At 47.6% G+C, this 21,680-nt stretch overlaps 1 protein-coding gene across 1 annotated transcript in view; it reads right to left on the reverse strand.

Moving 5' to 3' along the window:
• The window catches only part of arhgap5 (Rho GTPase activating protein 5), a 37,984-nt gene extending 26,323 nt beyond the window's left edge, over nt 1-11,661 (reverse strand). The window contains exons 1-3 of the mRNA XM_084439163.1: nt 11,390-11,661; nt 5,647-9,536; nt 3,413-3,566 (exon numbers count right to left, since the gene is read on the reverse strand). Coding sequence (XP_084295289.1) covers nt 3,413-3,566; nt 5,647-9,357 — 3,865 coding nt within the window. The 5' untranslated portion in view covers nt 9,358-9,536; nt 11,390-11,661. The remainder of the gene's footprint in view (nt 1-3,412; nt 3,567-5,646; nt 9,537-11,389) is intronic.
• Nucleotides 11,662-21,680: the final 10,019 nt, after the last annotated feature.

Below are 21,680 nucleotides of genomic sequence, written 5' to 3' on the forward strand. Positions count from 1 at the left end.
AGGAGTCAGTCTCTTATTTTTGCATCTAAAATGACTATGGCGGCAGCTAGATGAAAAAAATTCTGTTTTCTGGCAGCGACTACAAACAAATGTCCTAGTCACTTGTAGGGCACGCAACTTCCGTGGATTTGCGTGCACAACACAACTCTTGTTGTGACTTGGCCAAAATGATTGCAAATGCTCATAAACAGCGGAATTTTGGGCAAATTGAATGTTCAGCTACGCCAGGCCTGCCTATGCCAATGCTCAATACCAGGTGCCATTTCAGATCGACTAGCCAACCCATTAATAAGAAAAACTGATGCAGAGATGGAGTTCTCTATTTTATAGTAGGAAGAAGCACTGATATTATTCTCCTATTAATAAGGACAGGACATAAACATAAAAGGAAATATAAATAAAGGTATTTGAAGGTACTCAAAACAAACACTTGTTGGGAACTAGGGTTGCAAAATTCCGGGAATATTCAAAGTTGGAAACTTTCCATGGGAATTTATGGGAATTAATGGGAATTAACTGGGAATTTGGAGGTTATTTATACCAACTGTATTTATCTTGTCATAAATATTAACATTTTGCTTTGTCATAAGCAGACATGCAGGCAAACATTTAAAAAAATGTATGACATATTTTGCTTAATCTATTTGTGAGTAGAACTGTAATGGATTCTAAAGCCCTCTTAGTGTGCAGGATGCTAGGAATTAGCTGCACATGTGATGGATGAATGCACAGTATAGAGTTGAAATTCAACTTCATTTGCATTAAATCAGGTTGTTTTAACCAAGATCATGCTGCAAGATCTAGAATTGCATTTTATGTTTTTTCTCCAACTAGGCTACATTTAAGTTCCCTATTATAGGGGTGTGCGGTGGTATAGCGGTCTAATGCATCATGTTCCGGTGCAGCTGCCCACTGGGAACCAGTGGTCTAGCCAGATCTGAGCATGGCCCAATCCCAGAGGGAGTGGCCTATTGGACCACCGCTCCCTGAGGGTGGTTAGTTTAATCTCTGTTTGAGAGTTCGTCACACAACAGCAACCCTGTCTGGTGTTGGAATTATGGTTGTGAGCTGAGAGAGTCATGGAGTTGTCTCTCCCTTTCACATTGGCAACCGGCCGGGTTGTGTGACGAATCCTCAACAGTTAGTAGGGGGTAATTGGACAGTAGGTCAAAAAAGCAGTTATAGGCTACAAAAAAAGGTAAACATTTCCAAAATTCCCAAGCTTAACTTCCCATGGAAAATTTCTGGAAAGTTTCTGGAAATTTACCGGAAATTTTCCACCCCTTTGCAACCCTAGTGGGAACAAATATATGAAGAGTTTTTTTTAACCACTGTTGTTTTAATTACAGATTTTTTCTCCTACAGAAAGTTAAAATCGCTTGAGGTTCTTTTCTCATTAACTAATTTAATCAATGACATTTTCATTCACTACTTAACTTTTAAAATTTCCCCCATGGGGATTAAGTATCTTATCTTATATTTTAGACCAAACCAAAAATATGATGGGCCTACAGGTGCATAATATATTGTAGAATATTGTGGAAAGTTCATTATTTTCCGTAATTTAATTTAAAAAGTGAAACTTTCATATATTATAGATTCATTACACATGAAGTGAAATATTTCAAGGCTGATTGCCTCCATGCCATGCTCCACGTTGATGCAGTAATTTGTGCAAAAGGAGCAACGACCAAGTATTGCTCGAGTGTATAAATTAACATAATGAACATACTGTACAATCATAAAGATTAAAACAAAAAAGGTTTGAAATATTTCACTGTGTAATGGATCTAGAATACATTAAAGTTTCACTGTTTGAATTAATTTACGCACAATATTCTAATTTTCAGAGATGCACCTGCATATGCCAGCTCTATATCTAAACTAGAAAAGCCTTTAAACATTCAACAACTGTACTGACGACATGCATCTTGGGTGGGGGATGACAGGATCACTGTACACTTGTTTTTGAAGTGTAACGACCTTTTGAAAATGTAAAAAGTAAAGTAAGCAAGCAGTGCACCATTTACACAGACAATAACATTAGACTAAAGTTAATGTTACATTAACATTACCACTGCAGCGCTATGGAAGGCTAAGGTTTGTTGGCTTGGGAGAGAATGGATGTCACCGTGGGGATGACATAGCGTGACATTATATGAGGCCAGCGAACCCACACAGACTGAGAGGGAGAGTGCACAGGGCACAGCAGAGCCACAAGCCTGAACGAACGCCAGAACTACATGAGTAATCACATTTGATTAACAAACACCAAGGCAACCATCTCTCTCCCTGTCTCATAAAATGGAGGAGATGATTGTGACTGTACCATATGTACAGAGAGAGAGCATGTCCAAACTAGCACGCAGAGCAGGGGCTGGTGACAGAGGGAGCGTAGGGGAGAGAGGGGCACAGAGAAAAAAACCATGGGGAGAAGAAAGAGCAAAGAGTAGAAAGAGAGGAGAATGGAGCAGAGAAAGAAAGAGCAATGTAGAGAGAGAGAAGAGAGATGGTGCGGAAAGAAAGAGCAAGGGAGAGAGAGAGCAAGGGAACGAAAGAGAGAGAGAGAGAGAGATTTTCCTCCTTGGATTCACAATGCTATAGAGTGAGCAGGCTTGATGCACCTTTTCATCAGCGGGGCCTTTGTCACACAGCTCTCACACTAAAGGCCTGGTAATGGATGCTCTCCCTGCACTGCTCACTCACAGCCAGGGGCAGACATACTACTGCATTCTCACTGGCCCTGCCCAATACCAAACCAAGCCCTAGGACCTACTCTACACCCCTGACCTGCTACTGCCGTAACCCTGCTAGCGCCATTACATAGACCTCATCCTATACCAAGGTATACCTCAACCCTGCTACCGCCTTTACACTGGCCCCATCTAATACCAACCCATAAGGCCTGCACCATGCAACTGCCATTACACTGACACTATTCCATACCAGTGTCTGGGATCTACATACCTCTACGACCCGCTACTGGCCCTGTCCTAAATTTGCCCATAGGGAAAATATTACAATAAACACTAAACAATGCAGCAAAATCAACTCACTTGTCAGATCTATACAAGCGTCCAGGGAATAGAATTTAGGGCTGTATCTGGACAGGGTCAGTTAAATGCTAACAAACTCCATTAGAGACCGGATTCCATTAATCATTTCCTCTCTCTCTCTCTCAGAAGGAGGCTGGCATTGAGCGACAGCCGGGCAGGGCAAGTAATTAAATGGGTTATGATTGTTTGGACAGCGATCTCATCGTCTGGGAGGACCTTTAAACTCAACAGCTCAACAACAAACAGCCCTTCAGAGAGAAGCCAGGCGAGATCAACAAAACAAGCAAATACTTTTTTTTTAAACTTTTTTTTTTTAAGGAGATGAGAGGGAGATGAGATCAGAGGAGTGAACTCACCGGTGCGCTCGATGTAGTCCACACACTTCTCTATGAAGAGGGGGATGGGTCGTTCCAGGGTGACCAGGTTCTGCAGGGGGACCCCAAAGTAGTGACTCTCCCAGTTCCTCCTCGTGGGTGGGTACAAGGGCTTCGGAGGCTTGGAGGATTTTGGCTGGGGTGGGGGGCAGAGAGACAGAAGAGAGGAGAGAAAAACAGAGCACCGTTATAACGGTAAAGGTTTTCACTTTGATTTTCCTTCAGCTCTTGAAAGTGTCACCGTCCAACACACAACTATTGGGATTCTACTTGGGAAAGATAAGCACAACTTACGACCTTACAATGAACATGTCACCACCAAAGTGTTTCACTCACTCCACTATCAGGCGGCACTACAGCAGCACAAGATAAAGAGCGACAGGCCGTGTGTCAGTAGCCACGGCTTTGCCAGCTCATTCTGTTTCTCTCCACAGATCAGTCTGGCCACACTCCCGTTCTGACTGAGGTCCACCCAGTGGATATTTGCCAGGCCAATCACAACCGTTTATCTCATATGGGGGGGAGGGGTGATATGACTGTACCCATTTGATACGACGGCAAACCCACATTTCGTTGCTCTGATTGGCTATTGGTCTATCCAAGAGGCATTTTGGTCTTTTAATGATGATTGGAAATCGAAAATAAACTCTGCAGTTTTCGCATTTTTGCAAATTGCGTCTGGCGAAATTAGGCTAGTGCGTCAGTACTCTACGACTGTACTCTAACCCTTGGTACTTTTATCCTTTTTTCTGTGCATGGTTAAGGTTCTCTGTAGTCTCTTTTTTATCTGTTGCTGCTCTTATTTCAATTTCCTAGGCACCGTGTTGTCTGATAAATTGCTATCTGTTCAATTATGTGAAGCACTTCGTGATTCTGTATCTGTAAAAGGTGACACAAAAATAAATTTTACTCACTTACTCTGCCATTTCCCTATAACACACCCTTTCCCTTCTGTGCACCTTCAAGCTGAAGGACTGGTATTACACATCATGCTTTACACCACTGAGTCAGATTGATGGGTCGGTCTGTCTGTCTGTCTGTCTGTCTGTCTGTCCGTCTGTCCGTCTGTCGACTTCCTCCCCACCCTGGGAGCTCCCAAACACCTCTAACATCTGGATGGGCTGCAGACTGGAGAGAGAGACCGCTGCCAGAGAAGAGAGAGAGAGACCGTGCTGCAACAGCGAGGGTATCTCGTACATTCCCCAACTGCGTTTTTGTGACTGCCTGCCTGCACAGCACACACAGTCAGAGGTCATCATCTACAGTAGGTGGTATGTGTGTGAGAGCATTGTTTCAACATTACATGTGTGTCACGCCTCGGTGTGGGATAAAGGCTGTGGAACATGAGAGAGAGGGAGAGGGAGGGAGAGAGTTTGTGTGTATGTAAGCTAGGGATGTCACGGTGTGGATTTTTTCCCACCGTCTAATAAATCCATGACAACACCGGTGTTACCGGTAACACCATCTAACCTACAATAAGAGAGCGCTTACTTTAATCTTTACCGTTAGACCTTTGCCTTACGTTGAACAGCACTGTTGTGCAGCCTTTGGTGTTGTATGCCTCCACGGCTTGTCTGCAAATGCGCAAGCAAAGTAAGGTAAGATATAAACGTTACACAATCCTGTGCTTCTTTATAATCAGAATTAGTTTATTGCCATGCACTTTTTCAACATAGCCTGTACTAGGAATGTGCACCATTGCTGTACTACGAATATGCACCCTGCCCAAAGCAAATTCCTAGTATGTTGAAAAACTACATGGCAACAAATGAATTCTGATTCTGATTAAAAAGAAGCACAGGATCAAGTGTAACGTTTATATCTTACCTTACTCTGCTCGCGCATTTGCAAGCAAGCTGTGGAGGCATACAACGACAAATTGCCTCGTCAAATCAGTGCTATGAAAAGAACACTGCAAGAATAGGCGAGAGAATAGGCTGCTAGAATAAGCTAGTCAGCTAGCTAATGGCAACAGCCACTAGGTTAGGTTAGCTGAACAGCCAGCAACAGGTGGCTAGGTTAGCTGAATGTTAGCTAGGCTAGCTAGCTACGAGAGGCTATTAGCCATAGCCCCCCTCCCCTCCCCTCTCCCTATACCCAATTGAAACTGAAATCTGATTCCTCTAGACTCCACTCTGTGCTGCGTCCGCACCCGGAGGGAGAGATCAACAAAGAGAACGAGTCTAAGAGAGAGTCTAAGAGCATGTCAAAGTTACCTTTTTAGGTTCCTTAGTCTTTGGCGTCTTCTTCTTCTTCATCTTCTTGTCGTCCTGCTCTGGGTCGGAGGTGATGGCTGGGTTGTCGATCCCTCCCTTCCAGGGGTCCGCGGGCGAGAGCAGGGGGTCCTCCTCACTTCCCCGGTGGGCCCTTCCCTTCTTCTTCTTCTGCGTGGCCGGGCCCGACTCCTCGTCGCTGGCGTCCGAGTGCACGCGGCCGCGGTACGCCTTGGTCTTGCTGAACAGGGTCTTGGAGCGGTGCTTGTACTTGGTGTGCCGCCGGCTGACCTGGGACCTCCGGTCGAAGCCGTTCTCCTCGTCGCCGTGTGGTCCGTGGAGGCCGCCGAAGGAGTTCCGCATCTTGACGATGCGGCTCTGGGCGTCATCCGGCACGGCGTAGATGTCGTCGGCACCGAAGCCCTTGGCTTTGAGGAGCGTGTCCACCGGGTCCGCATAGTCCGAGGCCTCCGCGTCCTCGCCGTGGGCCGTGGGGCCACGCGTCCGCCGGTTGCTCCGCATTCCGGCCTCAATGGTCTTCAGCAGGTTGGGGTCCAGCTTCTTCACGTTGGGCTTGGGGATGACCGGCTTGGGCCTGACGGGGGGAGGCACTTTGTGGTTGCGCTCGTGGTCCCCTATGGGGGTGCTGTGGACCGGGTACTCGTTCCCCTCAAGGTCGATCCGGTACTTGGCCCGCTCGCTGGGAGTGGGGAGCAGCTGGACGTCGTCGCCGATGGGGCTGTAAGGCGGCGGGGCCTCGGTGTCATCCTCAGAGTCGGGGTAGTAGCTGTAGGCCGGGGAGTGACCATGGGGGGACTGGGGGAAGACGTCCTCGCTGGCGCCGGTGCAGTCCCGGGAGCCGTCCAGCACAAACGAGCTCTCAATGCCGCCCTTCTTCTCCAGGACCTCGTTAAAGAACGGCGTGAAGACCTCCGTCTGCCGGTGGTACTGCGACAGCGAGTAGAGTGCCGTGAACTTGGCAGCGATCTCCGTGGCGATGTGCTCGCCCTCCGTCATCAGCTCCTTGATGGCGTCGTTCTCGAAGAAGTCGGCCTGGCTGTCGGTGATGGCCACCATCTGGACGGGGATGACGTCCTGTACCTCCGCCAGGAAGGCCCTCAGCATGGCCATGGATGCCTTGCGCTTGGCCGAGTACACCAAGATGTAGCCGTGGACCAGCTCGTCCTTCCTGATGCCTATGGATGAGTGGTAGGACAGCACCGTCACCTGTATCCTCCGCCGGCTGTCGCCGATGATCTTGTCCAGGATGAGGGTGTTGCTCTGGCCGGGCTGCCCGGCGCTACAGGAGTGGGAGTCCAGGAAGGGCGAGAGGATGAGGTCCATGCTGAAGGGGTCCATGCACATGGCGCACATGACGATCCGCAGGTCCGTCTCTGACATGTCTTTGATGGACGGCAGCGGGCTCATCACATCGAAGTTGTGCTTTAGTCCCTCCAGGACCCCCCGGAGAGCCTGCTTGACCTGGAACTCGTTGAACTTCCTGGGGAATGCCCCCGACGGGATGTCCACGAAGGTGCACTGCAGCTTATTGGCCAGCTGCTGGCCCTGGTGCCTGAGGATAGGCATGTTTTTGCAAACATTGTCTCTCTGATTGGCCAGTATCAGAATGAACGGCAGAGGCTGAGAGAACCTCTCCCTCCTGTTCTGGGCGACCTCCGCCCGGATCCGCCCAACGCAGTCACCTATGCAGTTGAGCGACTCTATGGAGCTGAAGACGCAGAAGATGCCGTGAGGTTTGAAGGTCGACACCCACGTGTGGCTGAAGAGCAGCGTCGAGTTGACGTCGACAGACAGCAGCTCCAGCTCGTAGATCTTCCCGTCCAGGGTGTATTCGTTATCGGTGGACTGGGCTCTGATTTCGTTGGCCAGCTCTTGTGCGAGTCCCTCCCGTCCCAGGAGGCACAAATTGACTTTGTCAATGTTGGCACTGTTGTAGTAGAGATTTGAGCGCCCGTGGTCCAGCTGCACTAGCCTGTTGGCTAGAACCTGCTCCACCTTCAGGTCCACGCACCCCTGGCCGCTCAGGCAAGTCTCCTTGGTCGGGTGGTAGACGAAGCCGATGTGCTTGAGTAGGAGGGACTCCCTGTCGGGGGCCAGCTTCTGCAGGGCCCGGTACCGCGGCTCCTCATTCAACACAGCGTGGATCTCGCTCATCTTGTCACAGCTCGGGGTGGCGTTCAAGTCCAGGTCATAGAACAGCTCGGCGTGTTCGAAAAGCATTTCCTGAAACTCCTCCCTGGCCCTTTCCACTATCTCCTGCTGGTGGCGACCGTAAACATCCCGCCGGTCAGACTCGGTGATGTACTTGTAGCCCTCGTCCTCCATCACGAAGCACATGACCTCCTCCCAGGGCTGGCCCGGGCTGATGAAGTGGACCCTCTCCAAGGTCTTCTTGAAGCGCTCCTTCATTTCCAGCCTCCTCTTCTCCGAGAACAGGTGCTGGACATGGTTCTGGAAGATCCGGTCGCCGTCAGCTGTGTCCAGGAGGTCGAAGGGCACCCGGCGGTCCGTCTTGTCAATGTGGTCCGTCTCGTCCCAGGGCGTGTGGTCTAGAACCACGAACCAGTACTGGAACTCCGGCCGGCTTTTCATCAGGTTCTGGGCCTCCATCCAAGTGAGGTGGTCGATCTCGTCCAGGTTGTTGAGGAGCGTGTTGAGGATTTTGGGCAGGCTCGACAGGTAGTCCTCTCTCCGCTTCTTTATGTGCTCGTGCTTCAGCTGCTGGATGTGCTTGTTGAGGGTGTTCCGGGCCTTCCTGGTGCCTTCCTGGCTGATGTACTCCTCATAGTCTGGGTGGCTCTTCAGCGTGTTGCTCACTGTCTTCCAGCTGGTGTGGTAGTCCCTGACGGTCTGCACGATCAGCTTCTCAAACCGGTCCGACAGAGAGGCCACCAGCTGACGCTGGACCTTGTACGCCTCGAGGTAAGAGATGGTTTTGGGCTTGCCCCGTGTCTTGTCCATCTGCTGGGTCAGGGCATTGAAGCACAGCTCCACGTTGACATTGGCCCTGGCCGAGGTCTCAATGACCAGGAGGTTCTTTTTGCTGGCGGCGAAGCCCTGCAAGTCCCTCAGGTGCTGCTCCACGCACTCGTCACACTTGGTCGCCGCGATGACGATGGGCTTTTTCGACTTCGCCATCTGAGAGTAGACACTGTTGACGAATTTCATCTGGTCGTCGAATTTCCTATTGCAGCCTTTACTCACATCGATGCACAGCATGAAGCCGTCGAGGTTCAGCTTGCCGTCCGGCATCTGCTTCTGGTCGAAGTCCTGCTCGAGGCCGAGCTGGTCTGTGCAAATGTACATCAGCTTCTCCGCTGACTGCAGCTTGGTGGTCGCGGCCCGCTTAGTGTAGGGCTGCAGGTTTGTGCTGCGGTGTGGCAGGAACGTCTGATCGTCAATAAACTCAGTCTGTTCAATGATCTGGATCTTACACTCCAGGCCGTCGTCGCCCCGGTGGAGCGCTTCCCCCCAGTACAGGAAGTGATCGTTGTTGACCACGCGGCCCCCGAAGTCGATTGTGCTCAACACGGAGGTGTGCTCCACGTAGTAGCTGTCCGCGTCGGGCCGCACGTACCTGTTGCACAGGCAGGACTTGCCCACGCCGCAGTTACCCTTCTCTTTCTCCGTCCCTGAGAGGCCCACCACGCTGATGGCAAACGTGGGGGGACGCGCCTCCTTGTTCTTGGCCATTATAGTCCCCCGCTCATTGCCTGGTCACGCAGAGGAAAGGGTATCCAGCTATCCCTGCTGTTCCATGGGTTAGTGGTGGTGGCGGTGGTGGTGCGGTGGCGCGTTCATGGCTTGTCCCTTTGTGTAGTGGCAGATTCCCCCCTGTATTATAGCTCCTGGATGTGGCTTCTCTCCTCTCCCTGCAAAACAGGGAACAGAAATAGGAAACCTCATTAGAAAACAAAGTAAAGCAAAAAATTAAAGGATGTTTATTTCCTAGCAAACATAACATAAAACACAAGATATGTCATAAACTGATAGAGCAGTGAAGGTAATTATTGCATAAGGTGACAACCATGACGGTCAGTAATTATTGGGAACGGATGCATACTTCTGCTGTGTGGGTGAGCAACAAGGTGATGCACTGATAAAACCACAGTCTGAGCTGTCACTGTGAAAACGAGAGTAATTTGCTCAGTGATCCTTTTCTGCTGTGTAATTTCTCCAACCGAGAGAAACGGTCAGGGGGGGAAAAGAGCTGCTTTCAACCAATTTGTGCAGAGGATAAAAATGGCATGCAACTTCAGGCTTTGACAGCCAGTGACCTAGAAATAATATGCTTCTCGCAGAGATGAAATAGGAAATCTCCAAGCGATCAGACGCATCACTCAATTCCTACATGTCTCTAACTGATCCACAAAACAGTGAGTCCAAGGCACTCTTCTTCAGATTAAAAAGCTTTATAACACTGATTCTGAGTTGTTTTACGCTAGCATTAAACATTGTATTGTAGGCTCTTTGTATGAAACTGATTAACACAAGCAGTTTGCTCAAATCAACACTGGTGTTTGAAACAAGAGGCATGTTCACTCCCTAATGACAGCATTATGCCAAAGGCAGATATAGCATCTGTCACCTAAGAACATTTCCACACCCTGGCGTGACGTGCTGTGACTATACAAACAGACTAGCAAGTCAGTCAAGTTTTCTACTCGTACAGTAGCCAGATGCACCTCAGTCAGTTCCGACTCCCACGCCATGAAACAGAGCACACCATCAGCCATTGAACACCACTCCACTGTGAATATATTGTATTTTGTATTTGCACTGCCCTATGCACTGTCCTGTCCCGCACCCTGTCTAATGTCGTCTCCATCCGTGTATGCACCATCGACGCAAACTCCTAGAATGTGTAATCCATATACATGGCAATAAACTGATCTTGAATCTTGAACTCATCCACCTCGCTAGCCTAGCCTACAACACCTCTCTTGCAACAATACATCATCACCTTCACTCCCAAGCCAAGGAGGCTAGTTAGGACGTGGGGATTTTACCACAAATACAAGTGGAATATATCGATCTAACGCTCAAAACAGAAAGGCAGAATCCATGATACGATGTTCTTGAGTGATACCCGACATTCAAGAACTAGGCGACGGTCTCATCCCAAACAGACACCTGCATCCCCGGGGAAGAGCCCAATAAGGCCAGCAAAAATGCAATCTGTTTCACCGACAAGCTGCCAACAGAATTCCCTCTCCCGAGAAGCAAATATACCAAAAGCCACTGTAAATTAAAACCAATTTGACTTGAATCTGAGGCAGTAACCTAATTCCCAATCCCAGTCAACCTAGCTGGCAAACTAGCCCCAGCGAGTGAACTGCCTGACACACGTCCAATTAGATAACGTTAGCTAGCTAGATAATGGACTTAACTGATAGCTAGCTAACGTTACACCACATTATCCAAATATTACCTGGCTATGTCAAAGCATCACTACAACAATAAGCTATTATCTACTGATGGCCGAATGATTAACCATGGGATCTGCCAGGCAAGGAGACCAAATAGCTACAGCGGGCCTTGCCCACATACTACGCAAAACGGTTGAGCTTTCCACAGCTATTAGCTTAGCTAGGCTAGCGTTAGCTTCCCAGCTATGGATAGCTAAGGCGAACAATACCTTTCACTGGGAGCAAAATATGAACGAAAAAGACACTGTTGAAATGGGTGTCAGTTCCCTCTTCTGAAAATCAAGATTTTATACTACCTCAAATTTGATTGAACCCGTACAATTCTATCCAGAGTGTGGCTTGGTAGTGAAGAAAGTCGATGCAGCCCCTGATTCCAGAGACATTCCCTCAGCTAACATGGTCGCTCCCAGCTCCCGAGACCACGAAAAAAATATAGAGCATTCCAAGTGTTCTTTTTCACTCCCCCCCAAAAAACCTGATTCGCTCAGTTCCCCGAGACTCACGGGTCGCACACAAAGCGGAGCATATCCTTTTGCAATTCCCAGAATTGATTGCTTTCATATATTTCGCGTTATTAGTGGTATGCGTGTAATCCGAGCCCCGCTCCCTCCCCTCTCATCCCAGTCAGTAATGGCGACTGATACATCCTGCTCTCTCTCTCTCTCTCTCTCTCTCTCTCTCTCTCTCTCTCTCTCTCTCTCTCTCTCTCTCTCACTCACTCACTCACCCACTCTCTCTCTCTCTCTCTCTCACTCACTTACTCACCCACTCTCTTTCTCTCTCACTCACTCACTCACTCACTCACTCACCCCCTCTCTCTCTCTCTCTCTCTCTCTCTCTCTCTTTCTCTCTCTCTCTCTCTAGTAACTTTTCCATTAAGACTCCAGTGCTGCTGGCTGCGGGGGCGCGACGCTCGTGCACGGTTGCTATGGAATTGTGTGAATGAATATACTTTCTGGAATTCTTTGTTGAGAGACTCATCTGTGATAATGGTGATGATGGTGGTGGTGGTGATGATGATGATGATGATGATCATCATCATCCTCATCATCATCACCACCACCACCGTTATGTATAAAAGTATAGCTGCATGTCCCTCAAGTCATTTATCAAGGGTATATGATAAAGACTGTTGAATTAAACTGCCTTTTAACTGTGCCTTTACATTTTTTTGTAGGTAGCCTACAATACTCTGCATCTCTGAAGCATCTCTCCCAAATGCCTTTCAACACTGGCATTCAGCTTGAGGAGTGAAGGGAGTAGAGAGTTTATACCCTTTTTCACCAATGCATTTTTACAAATGGCTGTTCCCCAATAAAATTCCTATGGTTCTTTCTGTCTTTGCTTCATATCCGGTGTACCATTTATAGTTGTAATTTCCCGGGAGTATTAATCATATATCTATAAATATAGATGTACAGTAGGTGTGGATTTGTTGTCTGACAAAATGTATTTAGGTCTTTTACCACATAATGATTAAAGATCCATGCAGTAGCTACTGGGTATCAGCTCATATCACAGGAAATGTGTCATCTTGACTGACTAAAACATGAACTGATAGACACAAGTCTCTCCACTTTTTCCCTGCAGTGGTTTGCGAGTACACCACACGAACACACCGCTGTGCTGGTTTGTTGTCAGTCATGTTGGGCTTGTGTTTGAACATGAGTGTGAGTGCTGTGCCGAGGCAGGCTCCATTGTCTGACCTCTTTCTGGGTGTGGGCTCAGACTGGCTCAGCTGTCCCTCTGCAATTGTTACAAAACAAAACACCAGGGAATAGCAGGAAACCCAGGCCAGCTCTGTTGTATTTATATCCACTCAAGACCACTGGTAGTGTGTCCATTCTCTATGAACGGAGAGGAGGGAAGAGAGGAGAGAGAGGATTAGAGGTTAGTATGTCCATGTTAACCTCCTCACAATAATTGTTGGCCTATCTAAACAATATTACTGATTGTCATTGTTTGTTTTAGTGCAGTTTGGCGAGTCGTTATGTAGGCCTACTGTCCCGCTAGAAGTTTAAAGAGGTGAATCTTGCTGTGAGAGAGCGTGGGTATTCTCTCTCTTCCCTGTGAATGAAGAGGGAGGGGAGGGGAGGAGAGGAGAGAGAGAGCAGGGAGGGGAGGAGATGAAAGGAGATTGAAAGGAGAGAGAGAGAGAGAGAGAGAGAGAGAGGGTAGAAGAATAGAGAGAGAGAGAGTGGGAGTTTTACACAGGCTCCTGTGTCCCAGGTTGGCACTCTGCCATTTGTCAATACGAACAGAAACATGGAACTAGGGCCGGGACTGCTGCAAACCCAACAGCTTTCAGAGCCAATAGGACCAAGACCTCTGTCTGAGCAAGGCTGCCCTGGTGTCAAAAGGTCGATCAATACAACGTTATTGTTGTCACCAGTGATGTAGTAGAAGGGTCTTACAAGGGAAAGGACACTTTTACTATGGATATGGATGGATGTAGCCTGGCTCCAGCCCCTGAATCTGAATTTTCAAAATGTCATTCATGGTCTGGAAAGGCTCTTGTCCAGAGCGAGATCTCTGATTAAAATTCCAAGCAGGCCAATCAGCGTCCTTTGAATGTGATTTCAAATGCTGTGATTGGTTAGGGGAGGAGCTAATCGCTGAGGACTCCTCTTCAGCAACGCCCATCTCGGAAAGCGGCTGCAATGGGAGTCTGTTCAGACTGACTAATGAAGTGAAACAAAATGTGTCAGGCTAGGATGGATGATGCCTCCACTCCTTACCCTAACCCTGATGTCTAGTTGTCCTTGCATCCAATGGCTATTGAAAGTGGCCTCTGGACTAGAACAGAATAGAATGCCTGAGTATAAACACTGGTTACTACTTTGATGACAACTGTGACATTAGTCTTTTACAATGAAATCAATCTTTTTAATCATTATTAGTCAAATGAACGCAGACGTCGCAACAGCTACAAACCATGCTGGGATGCGGAGTGCGAGAGTCTCTTCTGTGTCTTCCTCGGGGCCCCCCCAGGAGCTGAGTCAGACAGGCTTGCTTCAGCCCTGCTGTCAAGACTCAGCCAGGAGGAGGCAAGGAGGCAAGAGCGCTAAGAGGAGGCCATTAACTCCATCTACTTCTCACACTCCAGCCGCAAGGCATGTAGCATCCTTAACAACCTCACTGGCAGGTCCAGACACTCCCCCCGTCACTGCCCCATCTTTGCAAACAAAATTGCATCACAACTTGTTAAAAGTGGGACTTACTAGGGCAAAGACCGTGAATCATCACCTTTCATGGCAAAAGAAGCGTCTCTGGAAGGCCACAACTCCTAGCAGCGGTAACATCTCCGGTGAATTCACACCGGAGGAGTTCACTGCTGCCCTCCAGCATGTAAAGCCAGGAAAAGCTCCGGGGCCTGTTTCTATCTGCCCAGAGCTTATACTCCATGCCACGCCTGGCTTGAAGTCCTGGTTAAGAGCGTTCCTCTCTTCCTGCTTGCGCCAACTCAAGATCCCCAAAATCCGGAGAAGAGCCCTTGTTGTCGCGATCCCTAAGCCGAACAAGCCTGAAGGGGACCCAAGAGTTACCGCCCCATCTCTCTGCTATGTATCCCCTTCAAGATCCTCGAGCATCTCATCTACGTCTGCGTCAAACCAATCATCGACCCACAGCTCCCACAGGAGCAGGCCGGGTTCCGAAGTGGGTGATCGACCATAGATAAAGTCACTTTGATGACTCAAAACATCGAGGACAGCTTTTCGGCCAAAAATAAGGCAATAAAGCCATCTTTATAGACCGGACGGCTGCATACGACACCGTATGGCACGTACCGCAGCCTCACCTGCAAGCTGCTCCGCCTGCTGCCGGACAGGCACATGGTCAGCATGATCATAGAGCTTGTCCGAAACCGCAGCTTTACCCTCACCACTGGTAACGGGCAGTGAAGCAGGTTGCAACGCCTTAAGAACGGCGTCCCCCAGGGATCTGTCCTGGCCCCCCCTCCTTTATAACATCTATACGACCTGCCGATCACAGTCTCCAGGAAGTATGCCTATGCAGATGACCTCACGCTGGTGTACTCAACTGGAGACTGGCAGGCCGTGGAGGAGACCCTGAGACAGGACATGCAGACACTAGCGGCATACCTCCGGAAATGGAGATTGAAGCTCAGCGAGGCAAAGACGGTGTTGGCGGCCTTCCACCTTAACAACAAGGAAGCTTAATGTGAGCTCCGAATACACATTGATGGAACACTCCTGCCATGCTGCGCTGAACCAAACTATCTTGGCGTGACATTGGACAGGTCGCTCACGTTCCGCCGTCACCTCGTGTCACTGCGCAAGAAGTTAACAGCTCGTGTGGCATTGATGAGGCGACTGGTCCGATTGGGCAGGGGCTCCGGAGCAATAACATTGCGTACGGCAACCCTAGCCTTGGTCTACTCGACCAGTGAATATTGCGCACCGGTGTGGTGTTGCAGCGCTCACACCAGCCTCATCGACCCGCCTATCAACGAAGCCTTGCGCATCGTGACAGGATGCCTGCATCCCACCCTGTGGACAACCTTCCCATCCTTGCAGGCATCCAGCCCACTGACCTCCGCTACACAGCTAAACGCCTCCCCGGCGTTTCAAGTCGAGACAAACTTTTGTGCCTGCCGCACGGGATCTCTTGCAGCAATGCAGTGATCTTCATCAGACTACACCTGGTGTGCGGAGTGAGAGGTGAACACCTCCAGACTCCATGATTTTATGCCGGCAGCCGGTCCTTCCCCTACCGGGATGGACTTACCCAGACTGGCGTGGGTGAGGCTTAATCGTCTCTGGACCGGCATCGGACGCTTCCACTCATCAATGCACAGATGGGGCTTGGCATCCTGTGCGGCGTGAAAGGGTGGCGCCAAGGAAGAAACTGCAGACCACGTCATCCAGGACTGTCTGATATATCGGAATGTGTGGCCTGACGGTTGTGGATGACGAAACGGTCACATGGCTCCTGGAGGTGTGCCCAGATATATAGCCCAGGTGACCCCTCACCCAGGCTCGGGGTGGTAAAAGGATAGCCACTTGGCCCCGAGCCTGGGGAGAGAGGACGAAACCAACCTACCCATACGATGAAGAAGAAGTGAAATGCACTAAGCACCTGTTCTGACTTAACTGGCTGTATTGTCTGATTCTCCATTCCAAGAGTAGACGGTGTGTGAGGTCGCCCCAGTATCATGCAGACGTGTGACTGTGCTCTGGAACACCCTGGAAATAAACCCAGACAGTCCCAGGAGAACAGACAGGCCGGACAGTATTCAGTGCATCTCACACAAACACATACACACAAATCTGCACACACACACACACACACACACACACACACACACACACACACACACACACACACACACACACACACGTACCTGTACACCCCCCCCTCCCCCCTCTCACATACACACACAGACACACAGATACACACACACACACACACACACACACACACACACCAGGAGTAACCAGCCAGCCAATGTAATAGCCACCTCTTCAGGGCTTATAATCCATCAATGACAAATGGCCTTGGAAAAAATTTACAGTTTAAGAAAAACAAGAACCTGTTTCATTTGAACTGAACTGCTGTGTTTATACCAGTCAGATAGATTCATGACGTCTACATACAGCTTACCCCTCCATTCCTGTGTGCAGTGCATTCGGCTATGGGCAGTTAACTGAACAATATCAGCCAGATCCTCTTGCTTGTCTGCCAAACATCAATAATGTCCATTGTGTTGGCTTCCATGAAATCCATACTGTAATCTCACACACCATGATAGCCACACTCTCGCTCTCGGATTGTCTCGAACTGGTCAATACCTCTCTCTCTCTCTCGCTCTCTGATTGTCTCGAGCTGGTCAATACCCCTCTCTCTCTCTCTCTCTCTCTCTCTCTCTCTCTCTCTCTCTCTCTCTCTCTCTCTCTCTCTTTCTCTCTCTCTCTCTCTCTCTCTCTCTCTCTCTCTCTCTCCAGACCTCCCCAAGTGTGGTGCAGCATAGAGCCAACCCTGGTACTATCACAGTAAGCCTGGGCTTGGCCTTTATAAGATAATATGCGTACAGGACAATTAGCCCTATGCGCATCAATAACAGTTAGCCCGACATAAAGAAAAAGTGCAATTGTACATAGCACAATGTTTTAGCCTAGTGTAAACAGCATTGTGATAGTATTTTTTGCTAGTGTTGCATCATGTCAGACAAGCTCCTACTCGCTGCACAGTTCTGGCTTTGATCACATCGCCTGAAGCTGTATGCAAAACAGTCATGTAGGCTATAACCACCACCTCTACACAGGCAGGCGTGTGCTACAGCTATATCACTATTATCATCAACAGATAGTGAAGTCTATCTGACGCACCTTAACAAACACTGAGCATCTGTAGAGGATAAAGACAAATGTTGCCCCACCCCCAACCCCCCCCCCCCCACCCACTATATGATGGAGGAAGCAAGCGTATGGGACCGTGCGGAGCATTAGAGTATGGTTTCTGTCCCACAGCCACAGACACCCCACCTATGGTCTTGACCAACAGCTTGACCTTGAGTTTTTTGTTGCCTATTCTCTGGGAATTTATGCATGTGATATGTTACTGTCTGTCCTGTTTTTAGACAGCAGGGACGATATTGGAAATAGCCGTTTCACTTTTGCATGTTATCCCTTGGATTTTTTTTGTCTGCTAAGTCCATAAATGGAATCAATCAATCAACTGATGGTTGGACACATACATGACCAAGTAATATACTATCACTAGTCTGCTCTACCCAACATTATTGATCTACCTAAGCAAGAACCATCTAATCTATGAGGCGGTTGGTAGCCCAGTTAGAACATCTGACCAGTGATCGAAAGGTCACTGGTTTGAGACCGGGCCAAGCTATTTGAAAGTCACAAGTGATTTCCCATCAATCATTATCCCCGTTGTGTCCTTGAGCAAGGCACTTAACCCAAAAACTAGTTCACAATTGTAAGTCACTTTGGATAAAAGCATCTGCTAAATGACTAAAATGTAGATCTATCCTGTGAAATACAACAACTAGGCCTGTTATTAACTAGTAATAACTATACCCACAATGCACCTAACCTCTACACTAACCTATGAGAATCCTAACTTAAGAACCAATGGACCAATAAGCAAGGAAGCTTCTCAAGCACTAAATTCTGTAGATTTGGAAAGCAAATAAAACTTGAGAAAAACAATAAACATTCAACATAAACAGACAATGGCATTTAATTATGAAAATGCCATGGTGTAAAAGTGAGTTTTAAGGCGCTGCTAAAACTTTCAACAGAACCGGCTGATCTGACACTTTGGTGAATTGCGTTCCAAAGTCTGGGAGCTATGACAGCAAAAGCACGGTCATGTCCAGATTTTAATCTGGACCCAGGGACAGCCAAAAGCCCCCTCAAAGGACCTAATTGATCTCGCAGTGCTATAGTGCTACTGTAGGGGCTCAACAACTCAGTGATAAGTGGCGCAAGGCAATGCAATGTCTTGTAAGTGATCAGAAGAGCCTTAAAATCCATCCTAAACTTAACTGCCAGCCAATGCATGGAGGCCATTGAGTAGAATGGACTACACTTTTACTGAGACACCAAGTATATTGTGTTCAAAGCTAGCACCCCTAGTCGTGGGTACTGATAGATCTTGTGTGACAGTCGCACGGACGAACGGACAGAGGCAGGTTTACAGTAATAACCCGCCCCTCCAATGTCATTGCGTGGGGGACAATGAAACTTTGTTGTTCATGTGTGTTCACTATAAGGAGAGGGGTGAGAAGAGAAGGGGGGGTGAGGAGGGGAGGAGGAGCCAGGAGAAGAATGGAGAGGGGAGGAGAGACGTAGAGAGGATAGCAGAGGAGAGAAGGGGAGGGGAGAGGAGGAGAGGGGGTAGAGGAGAGATGAGTAGAAAAGGGATAGAGTGTCTCTTCTCTGCAGGGTGTCTGTTAGTAGGCCTGAAACAGCTGGTAGAGAGAGATACTGTGAAGAGAGAGGGGGGAGAGAGGGATAGAGAGAAATTGAGGGAGAGAGAGAGATTAGAGAGAGACCGAGACAGAGAGAATGAGAGATTAGAGAGAAAGGCAGAGAGAGAAACAGACAGGAAGGGAAAAAGAGAGACGGAGAAACAGAGATTTTGTAAGATCTTAAACATTTAAATATTGCTATATTGCTATGATAAATCAAGAGGGATTGAGCCCCTCTGTGAAAACTGTCTTAAACTGCTGTTTGGCCCTCCTACAGCTATTATAATAAATTATTATAATTTGCTGTTGGGTCGACACGAGTATTTAAAAAAAAAAAGAACAAAAAAAAAATCACCTCCACTCAATCACTACTGATTCGTTCACTCCATGAATATGAATATGCATGAGGGTCATCGTGTATATTCATACAAATAGCACCTGTCATCCCACTACTGTAGGAGGCAGCCAAAGGTGCCTCTAAACACCTTCAGAAGGACACAAACACAGAGGACACACATCTTTATGCTATGCGGAAGCATTCTTTATACCAAAACTCACGCCCACAAGCATAAGTCAATCAAATGCTTGCCAATGACGCACTTCACTCCTGGCAGTAGGTAGAGGTTGGAAAAGGAGAAAGTTGACGCACAATTCTGTGCAGTACTGCAAGTTTAGTCTACACACATGTGAACATAATATGCTTTCTGTTAGATAGCCTTCAAATGATTGAATAAGCAAAATGAACGTTTTCATATCATATTTCACATTCTAATCAGAAGCTCAATAAATGGCATGGCAAATGGTGAGGTGACTGATGGAAAACAATGTAGCTGAATGATTTCTCTCATAGAGTTTATAATTCTGTACTTTTCAGAAAACTTTGGCAAGATAGATATTTTTTATCCAATCCTTAGATCACCATTTGCTGTTGTAACTGAGTTGATTTGGTTAAACTCACTCCACAGCATAAATACCCCCCCCCCCCCCCCCCCCCCCCCCCCCCCCCGCACCATTAAATCAATATAGCTTTTTGAAGGCATAGCTGGTTAAAGCAGTGTTTATGAGAGGTGGTCATGTAAGTCAGAGGACCCTAGTTCAAACCCAGTGTGGACATGGAGGGACCTGAAGTAGGGTGGAAGCTATACTGACGAGCAACGCCATGAAACCTGTTACACTGTCAACTGATATTATTTCACACTGGCCTACTTTTGATAAGGAGACACTAATCAGGTCATCTTAATTACAGTTCCAGTGTGTGAATTTTGGTGGCATCTAGTGTTGAGGTTGCAATATTGCAACCAACTGAATACATGGTGCAAAATGGCAGCCTCTGTGGAAGGACCCACTCCCTATGTAGATATGAAGGGCTCATTGAAAGGTAATGAAAAAATAATGCTTCTTATTTTATGGGATTATATATACATTAATTAAAACATACTTATGAATATTATATTCCATTCCATCTACACAAAACTTTGCCACACAATTCTACACACTGCACCTTTAATTTTATTAAGCCTCATATTTTATTTCACATATGAGAAATGTTTCAACTGCATTGTGTATGTCAATCCATAGTAGAAACTAAATTTTAGAAGAAAAGAAATCTTGCTTCAGAGCTCGAATTGGCACACCATCAGTATTTGTCGTAGCAGCATAATGATGCGAGAGTGAACGATGCATCCTGTTCATCTTCTCTTCTCATTGCTCATTCGTTTCCTCGACTCCTCTCGTTTTCTCCCCTCCTCTCTGATATGTCCAAGTAGTGATCGAGTGGTAGTGAACGAGTGGAGGAAAAGAGGACATAGGAAAAAAAGATTGTGGCGCACCCAAAGAGTGTGTGCATGCTGAGATCCAATCAGCAACATGGGGCATTCTTCTATGGCCTTATATAGTAGGTAGGACGACCAAACCCACAAACTGTGAGATACTGAACTTACAGTACACTGGCAGATGGAATTTTGCCTTATTCCTCGTTCATAGTTTGCTCATGGCTCATAGCTGGCATATCGTGCACAAGTTACATACTGTAGCTTGAAGGACCTGAGAGCCTTTGACGTATAAGGTAGCTGCACCCCATATGGAGAAACATTAACTATTACAACTTACAATCTTTTTTATGGTTAGTCAGTCATTCCTGCCATATCTAGTGTCTATGACCCTTTCCCATAAGGTCAACATCTACATCTATTATCTAATCATCGCACATAAAACTGTGGTCTGTGGCTCAGTAGCTAAGGCTGGAGTGAGGACAATTACATGATTGTCTATGTCCAGTCAGTCAAGCCTCAACAGTCAGCCAACACCAGCCTATGGAAACAGCTACACAATGGGAGCCGGAATAATATTCCAGTTTTGTGGTGATGCTAGGGACCAAAAGCAAGTTTTTAGTGCTGTGTGTTTGTGTCTTTTGTATTTCCAAAGCCTATAGACTAGTAGTAATTACAATTTAACTTACGTCAGAGGCATTCATCTATGGCTGTTGAAACGATAATGTCTGTTTTGGTGTTCTGGCTAAACGTAATGTGTGTAATGACTGCTTGTAAAAGTTACCACCGGGTCTCATATACCCATATCTGTCCTAATAACAGTCGTGATGTCCAGCCAGCTGCCTTCAGCGTTGCTCATAAAAC

Source organism: Borostomias antarcticus, assembly GCF_949987555.1.
Source record: "Borostomias antarcticus genome assembly, chromosome: 5".
In the NCBI taxonomy this organism is placed as follows: Eukaryota; Metazoa; Chordata; class Actinopteri; order Stomiiformes; family Stomiidae; genus Borostomias; species Borostomias antarcticus.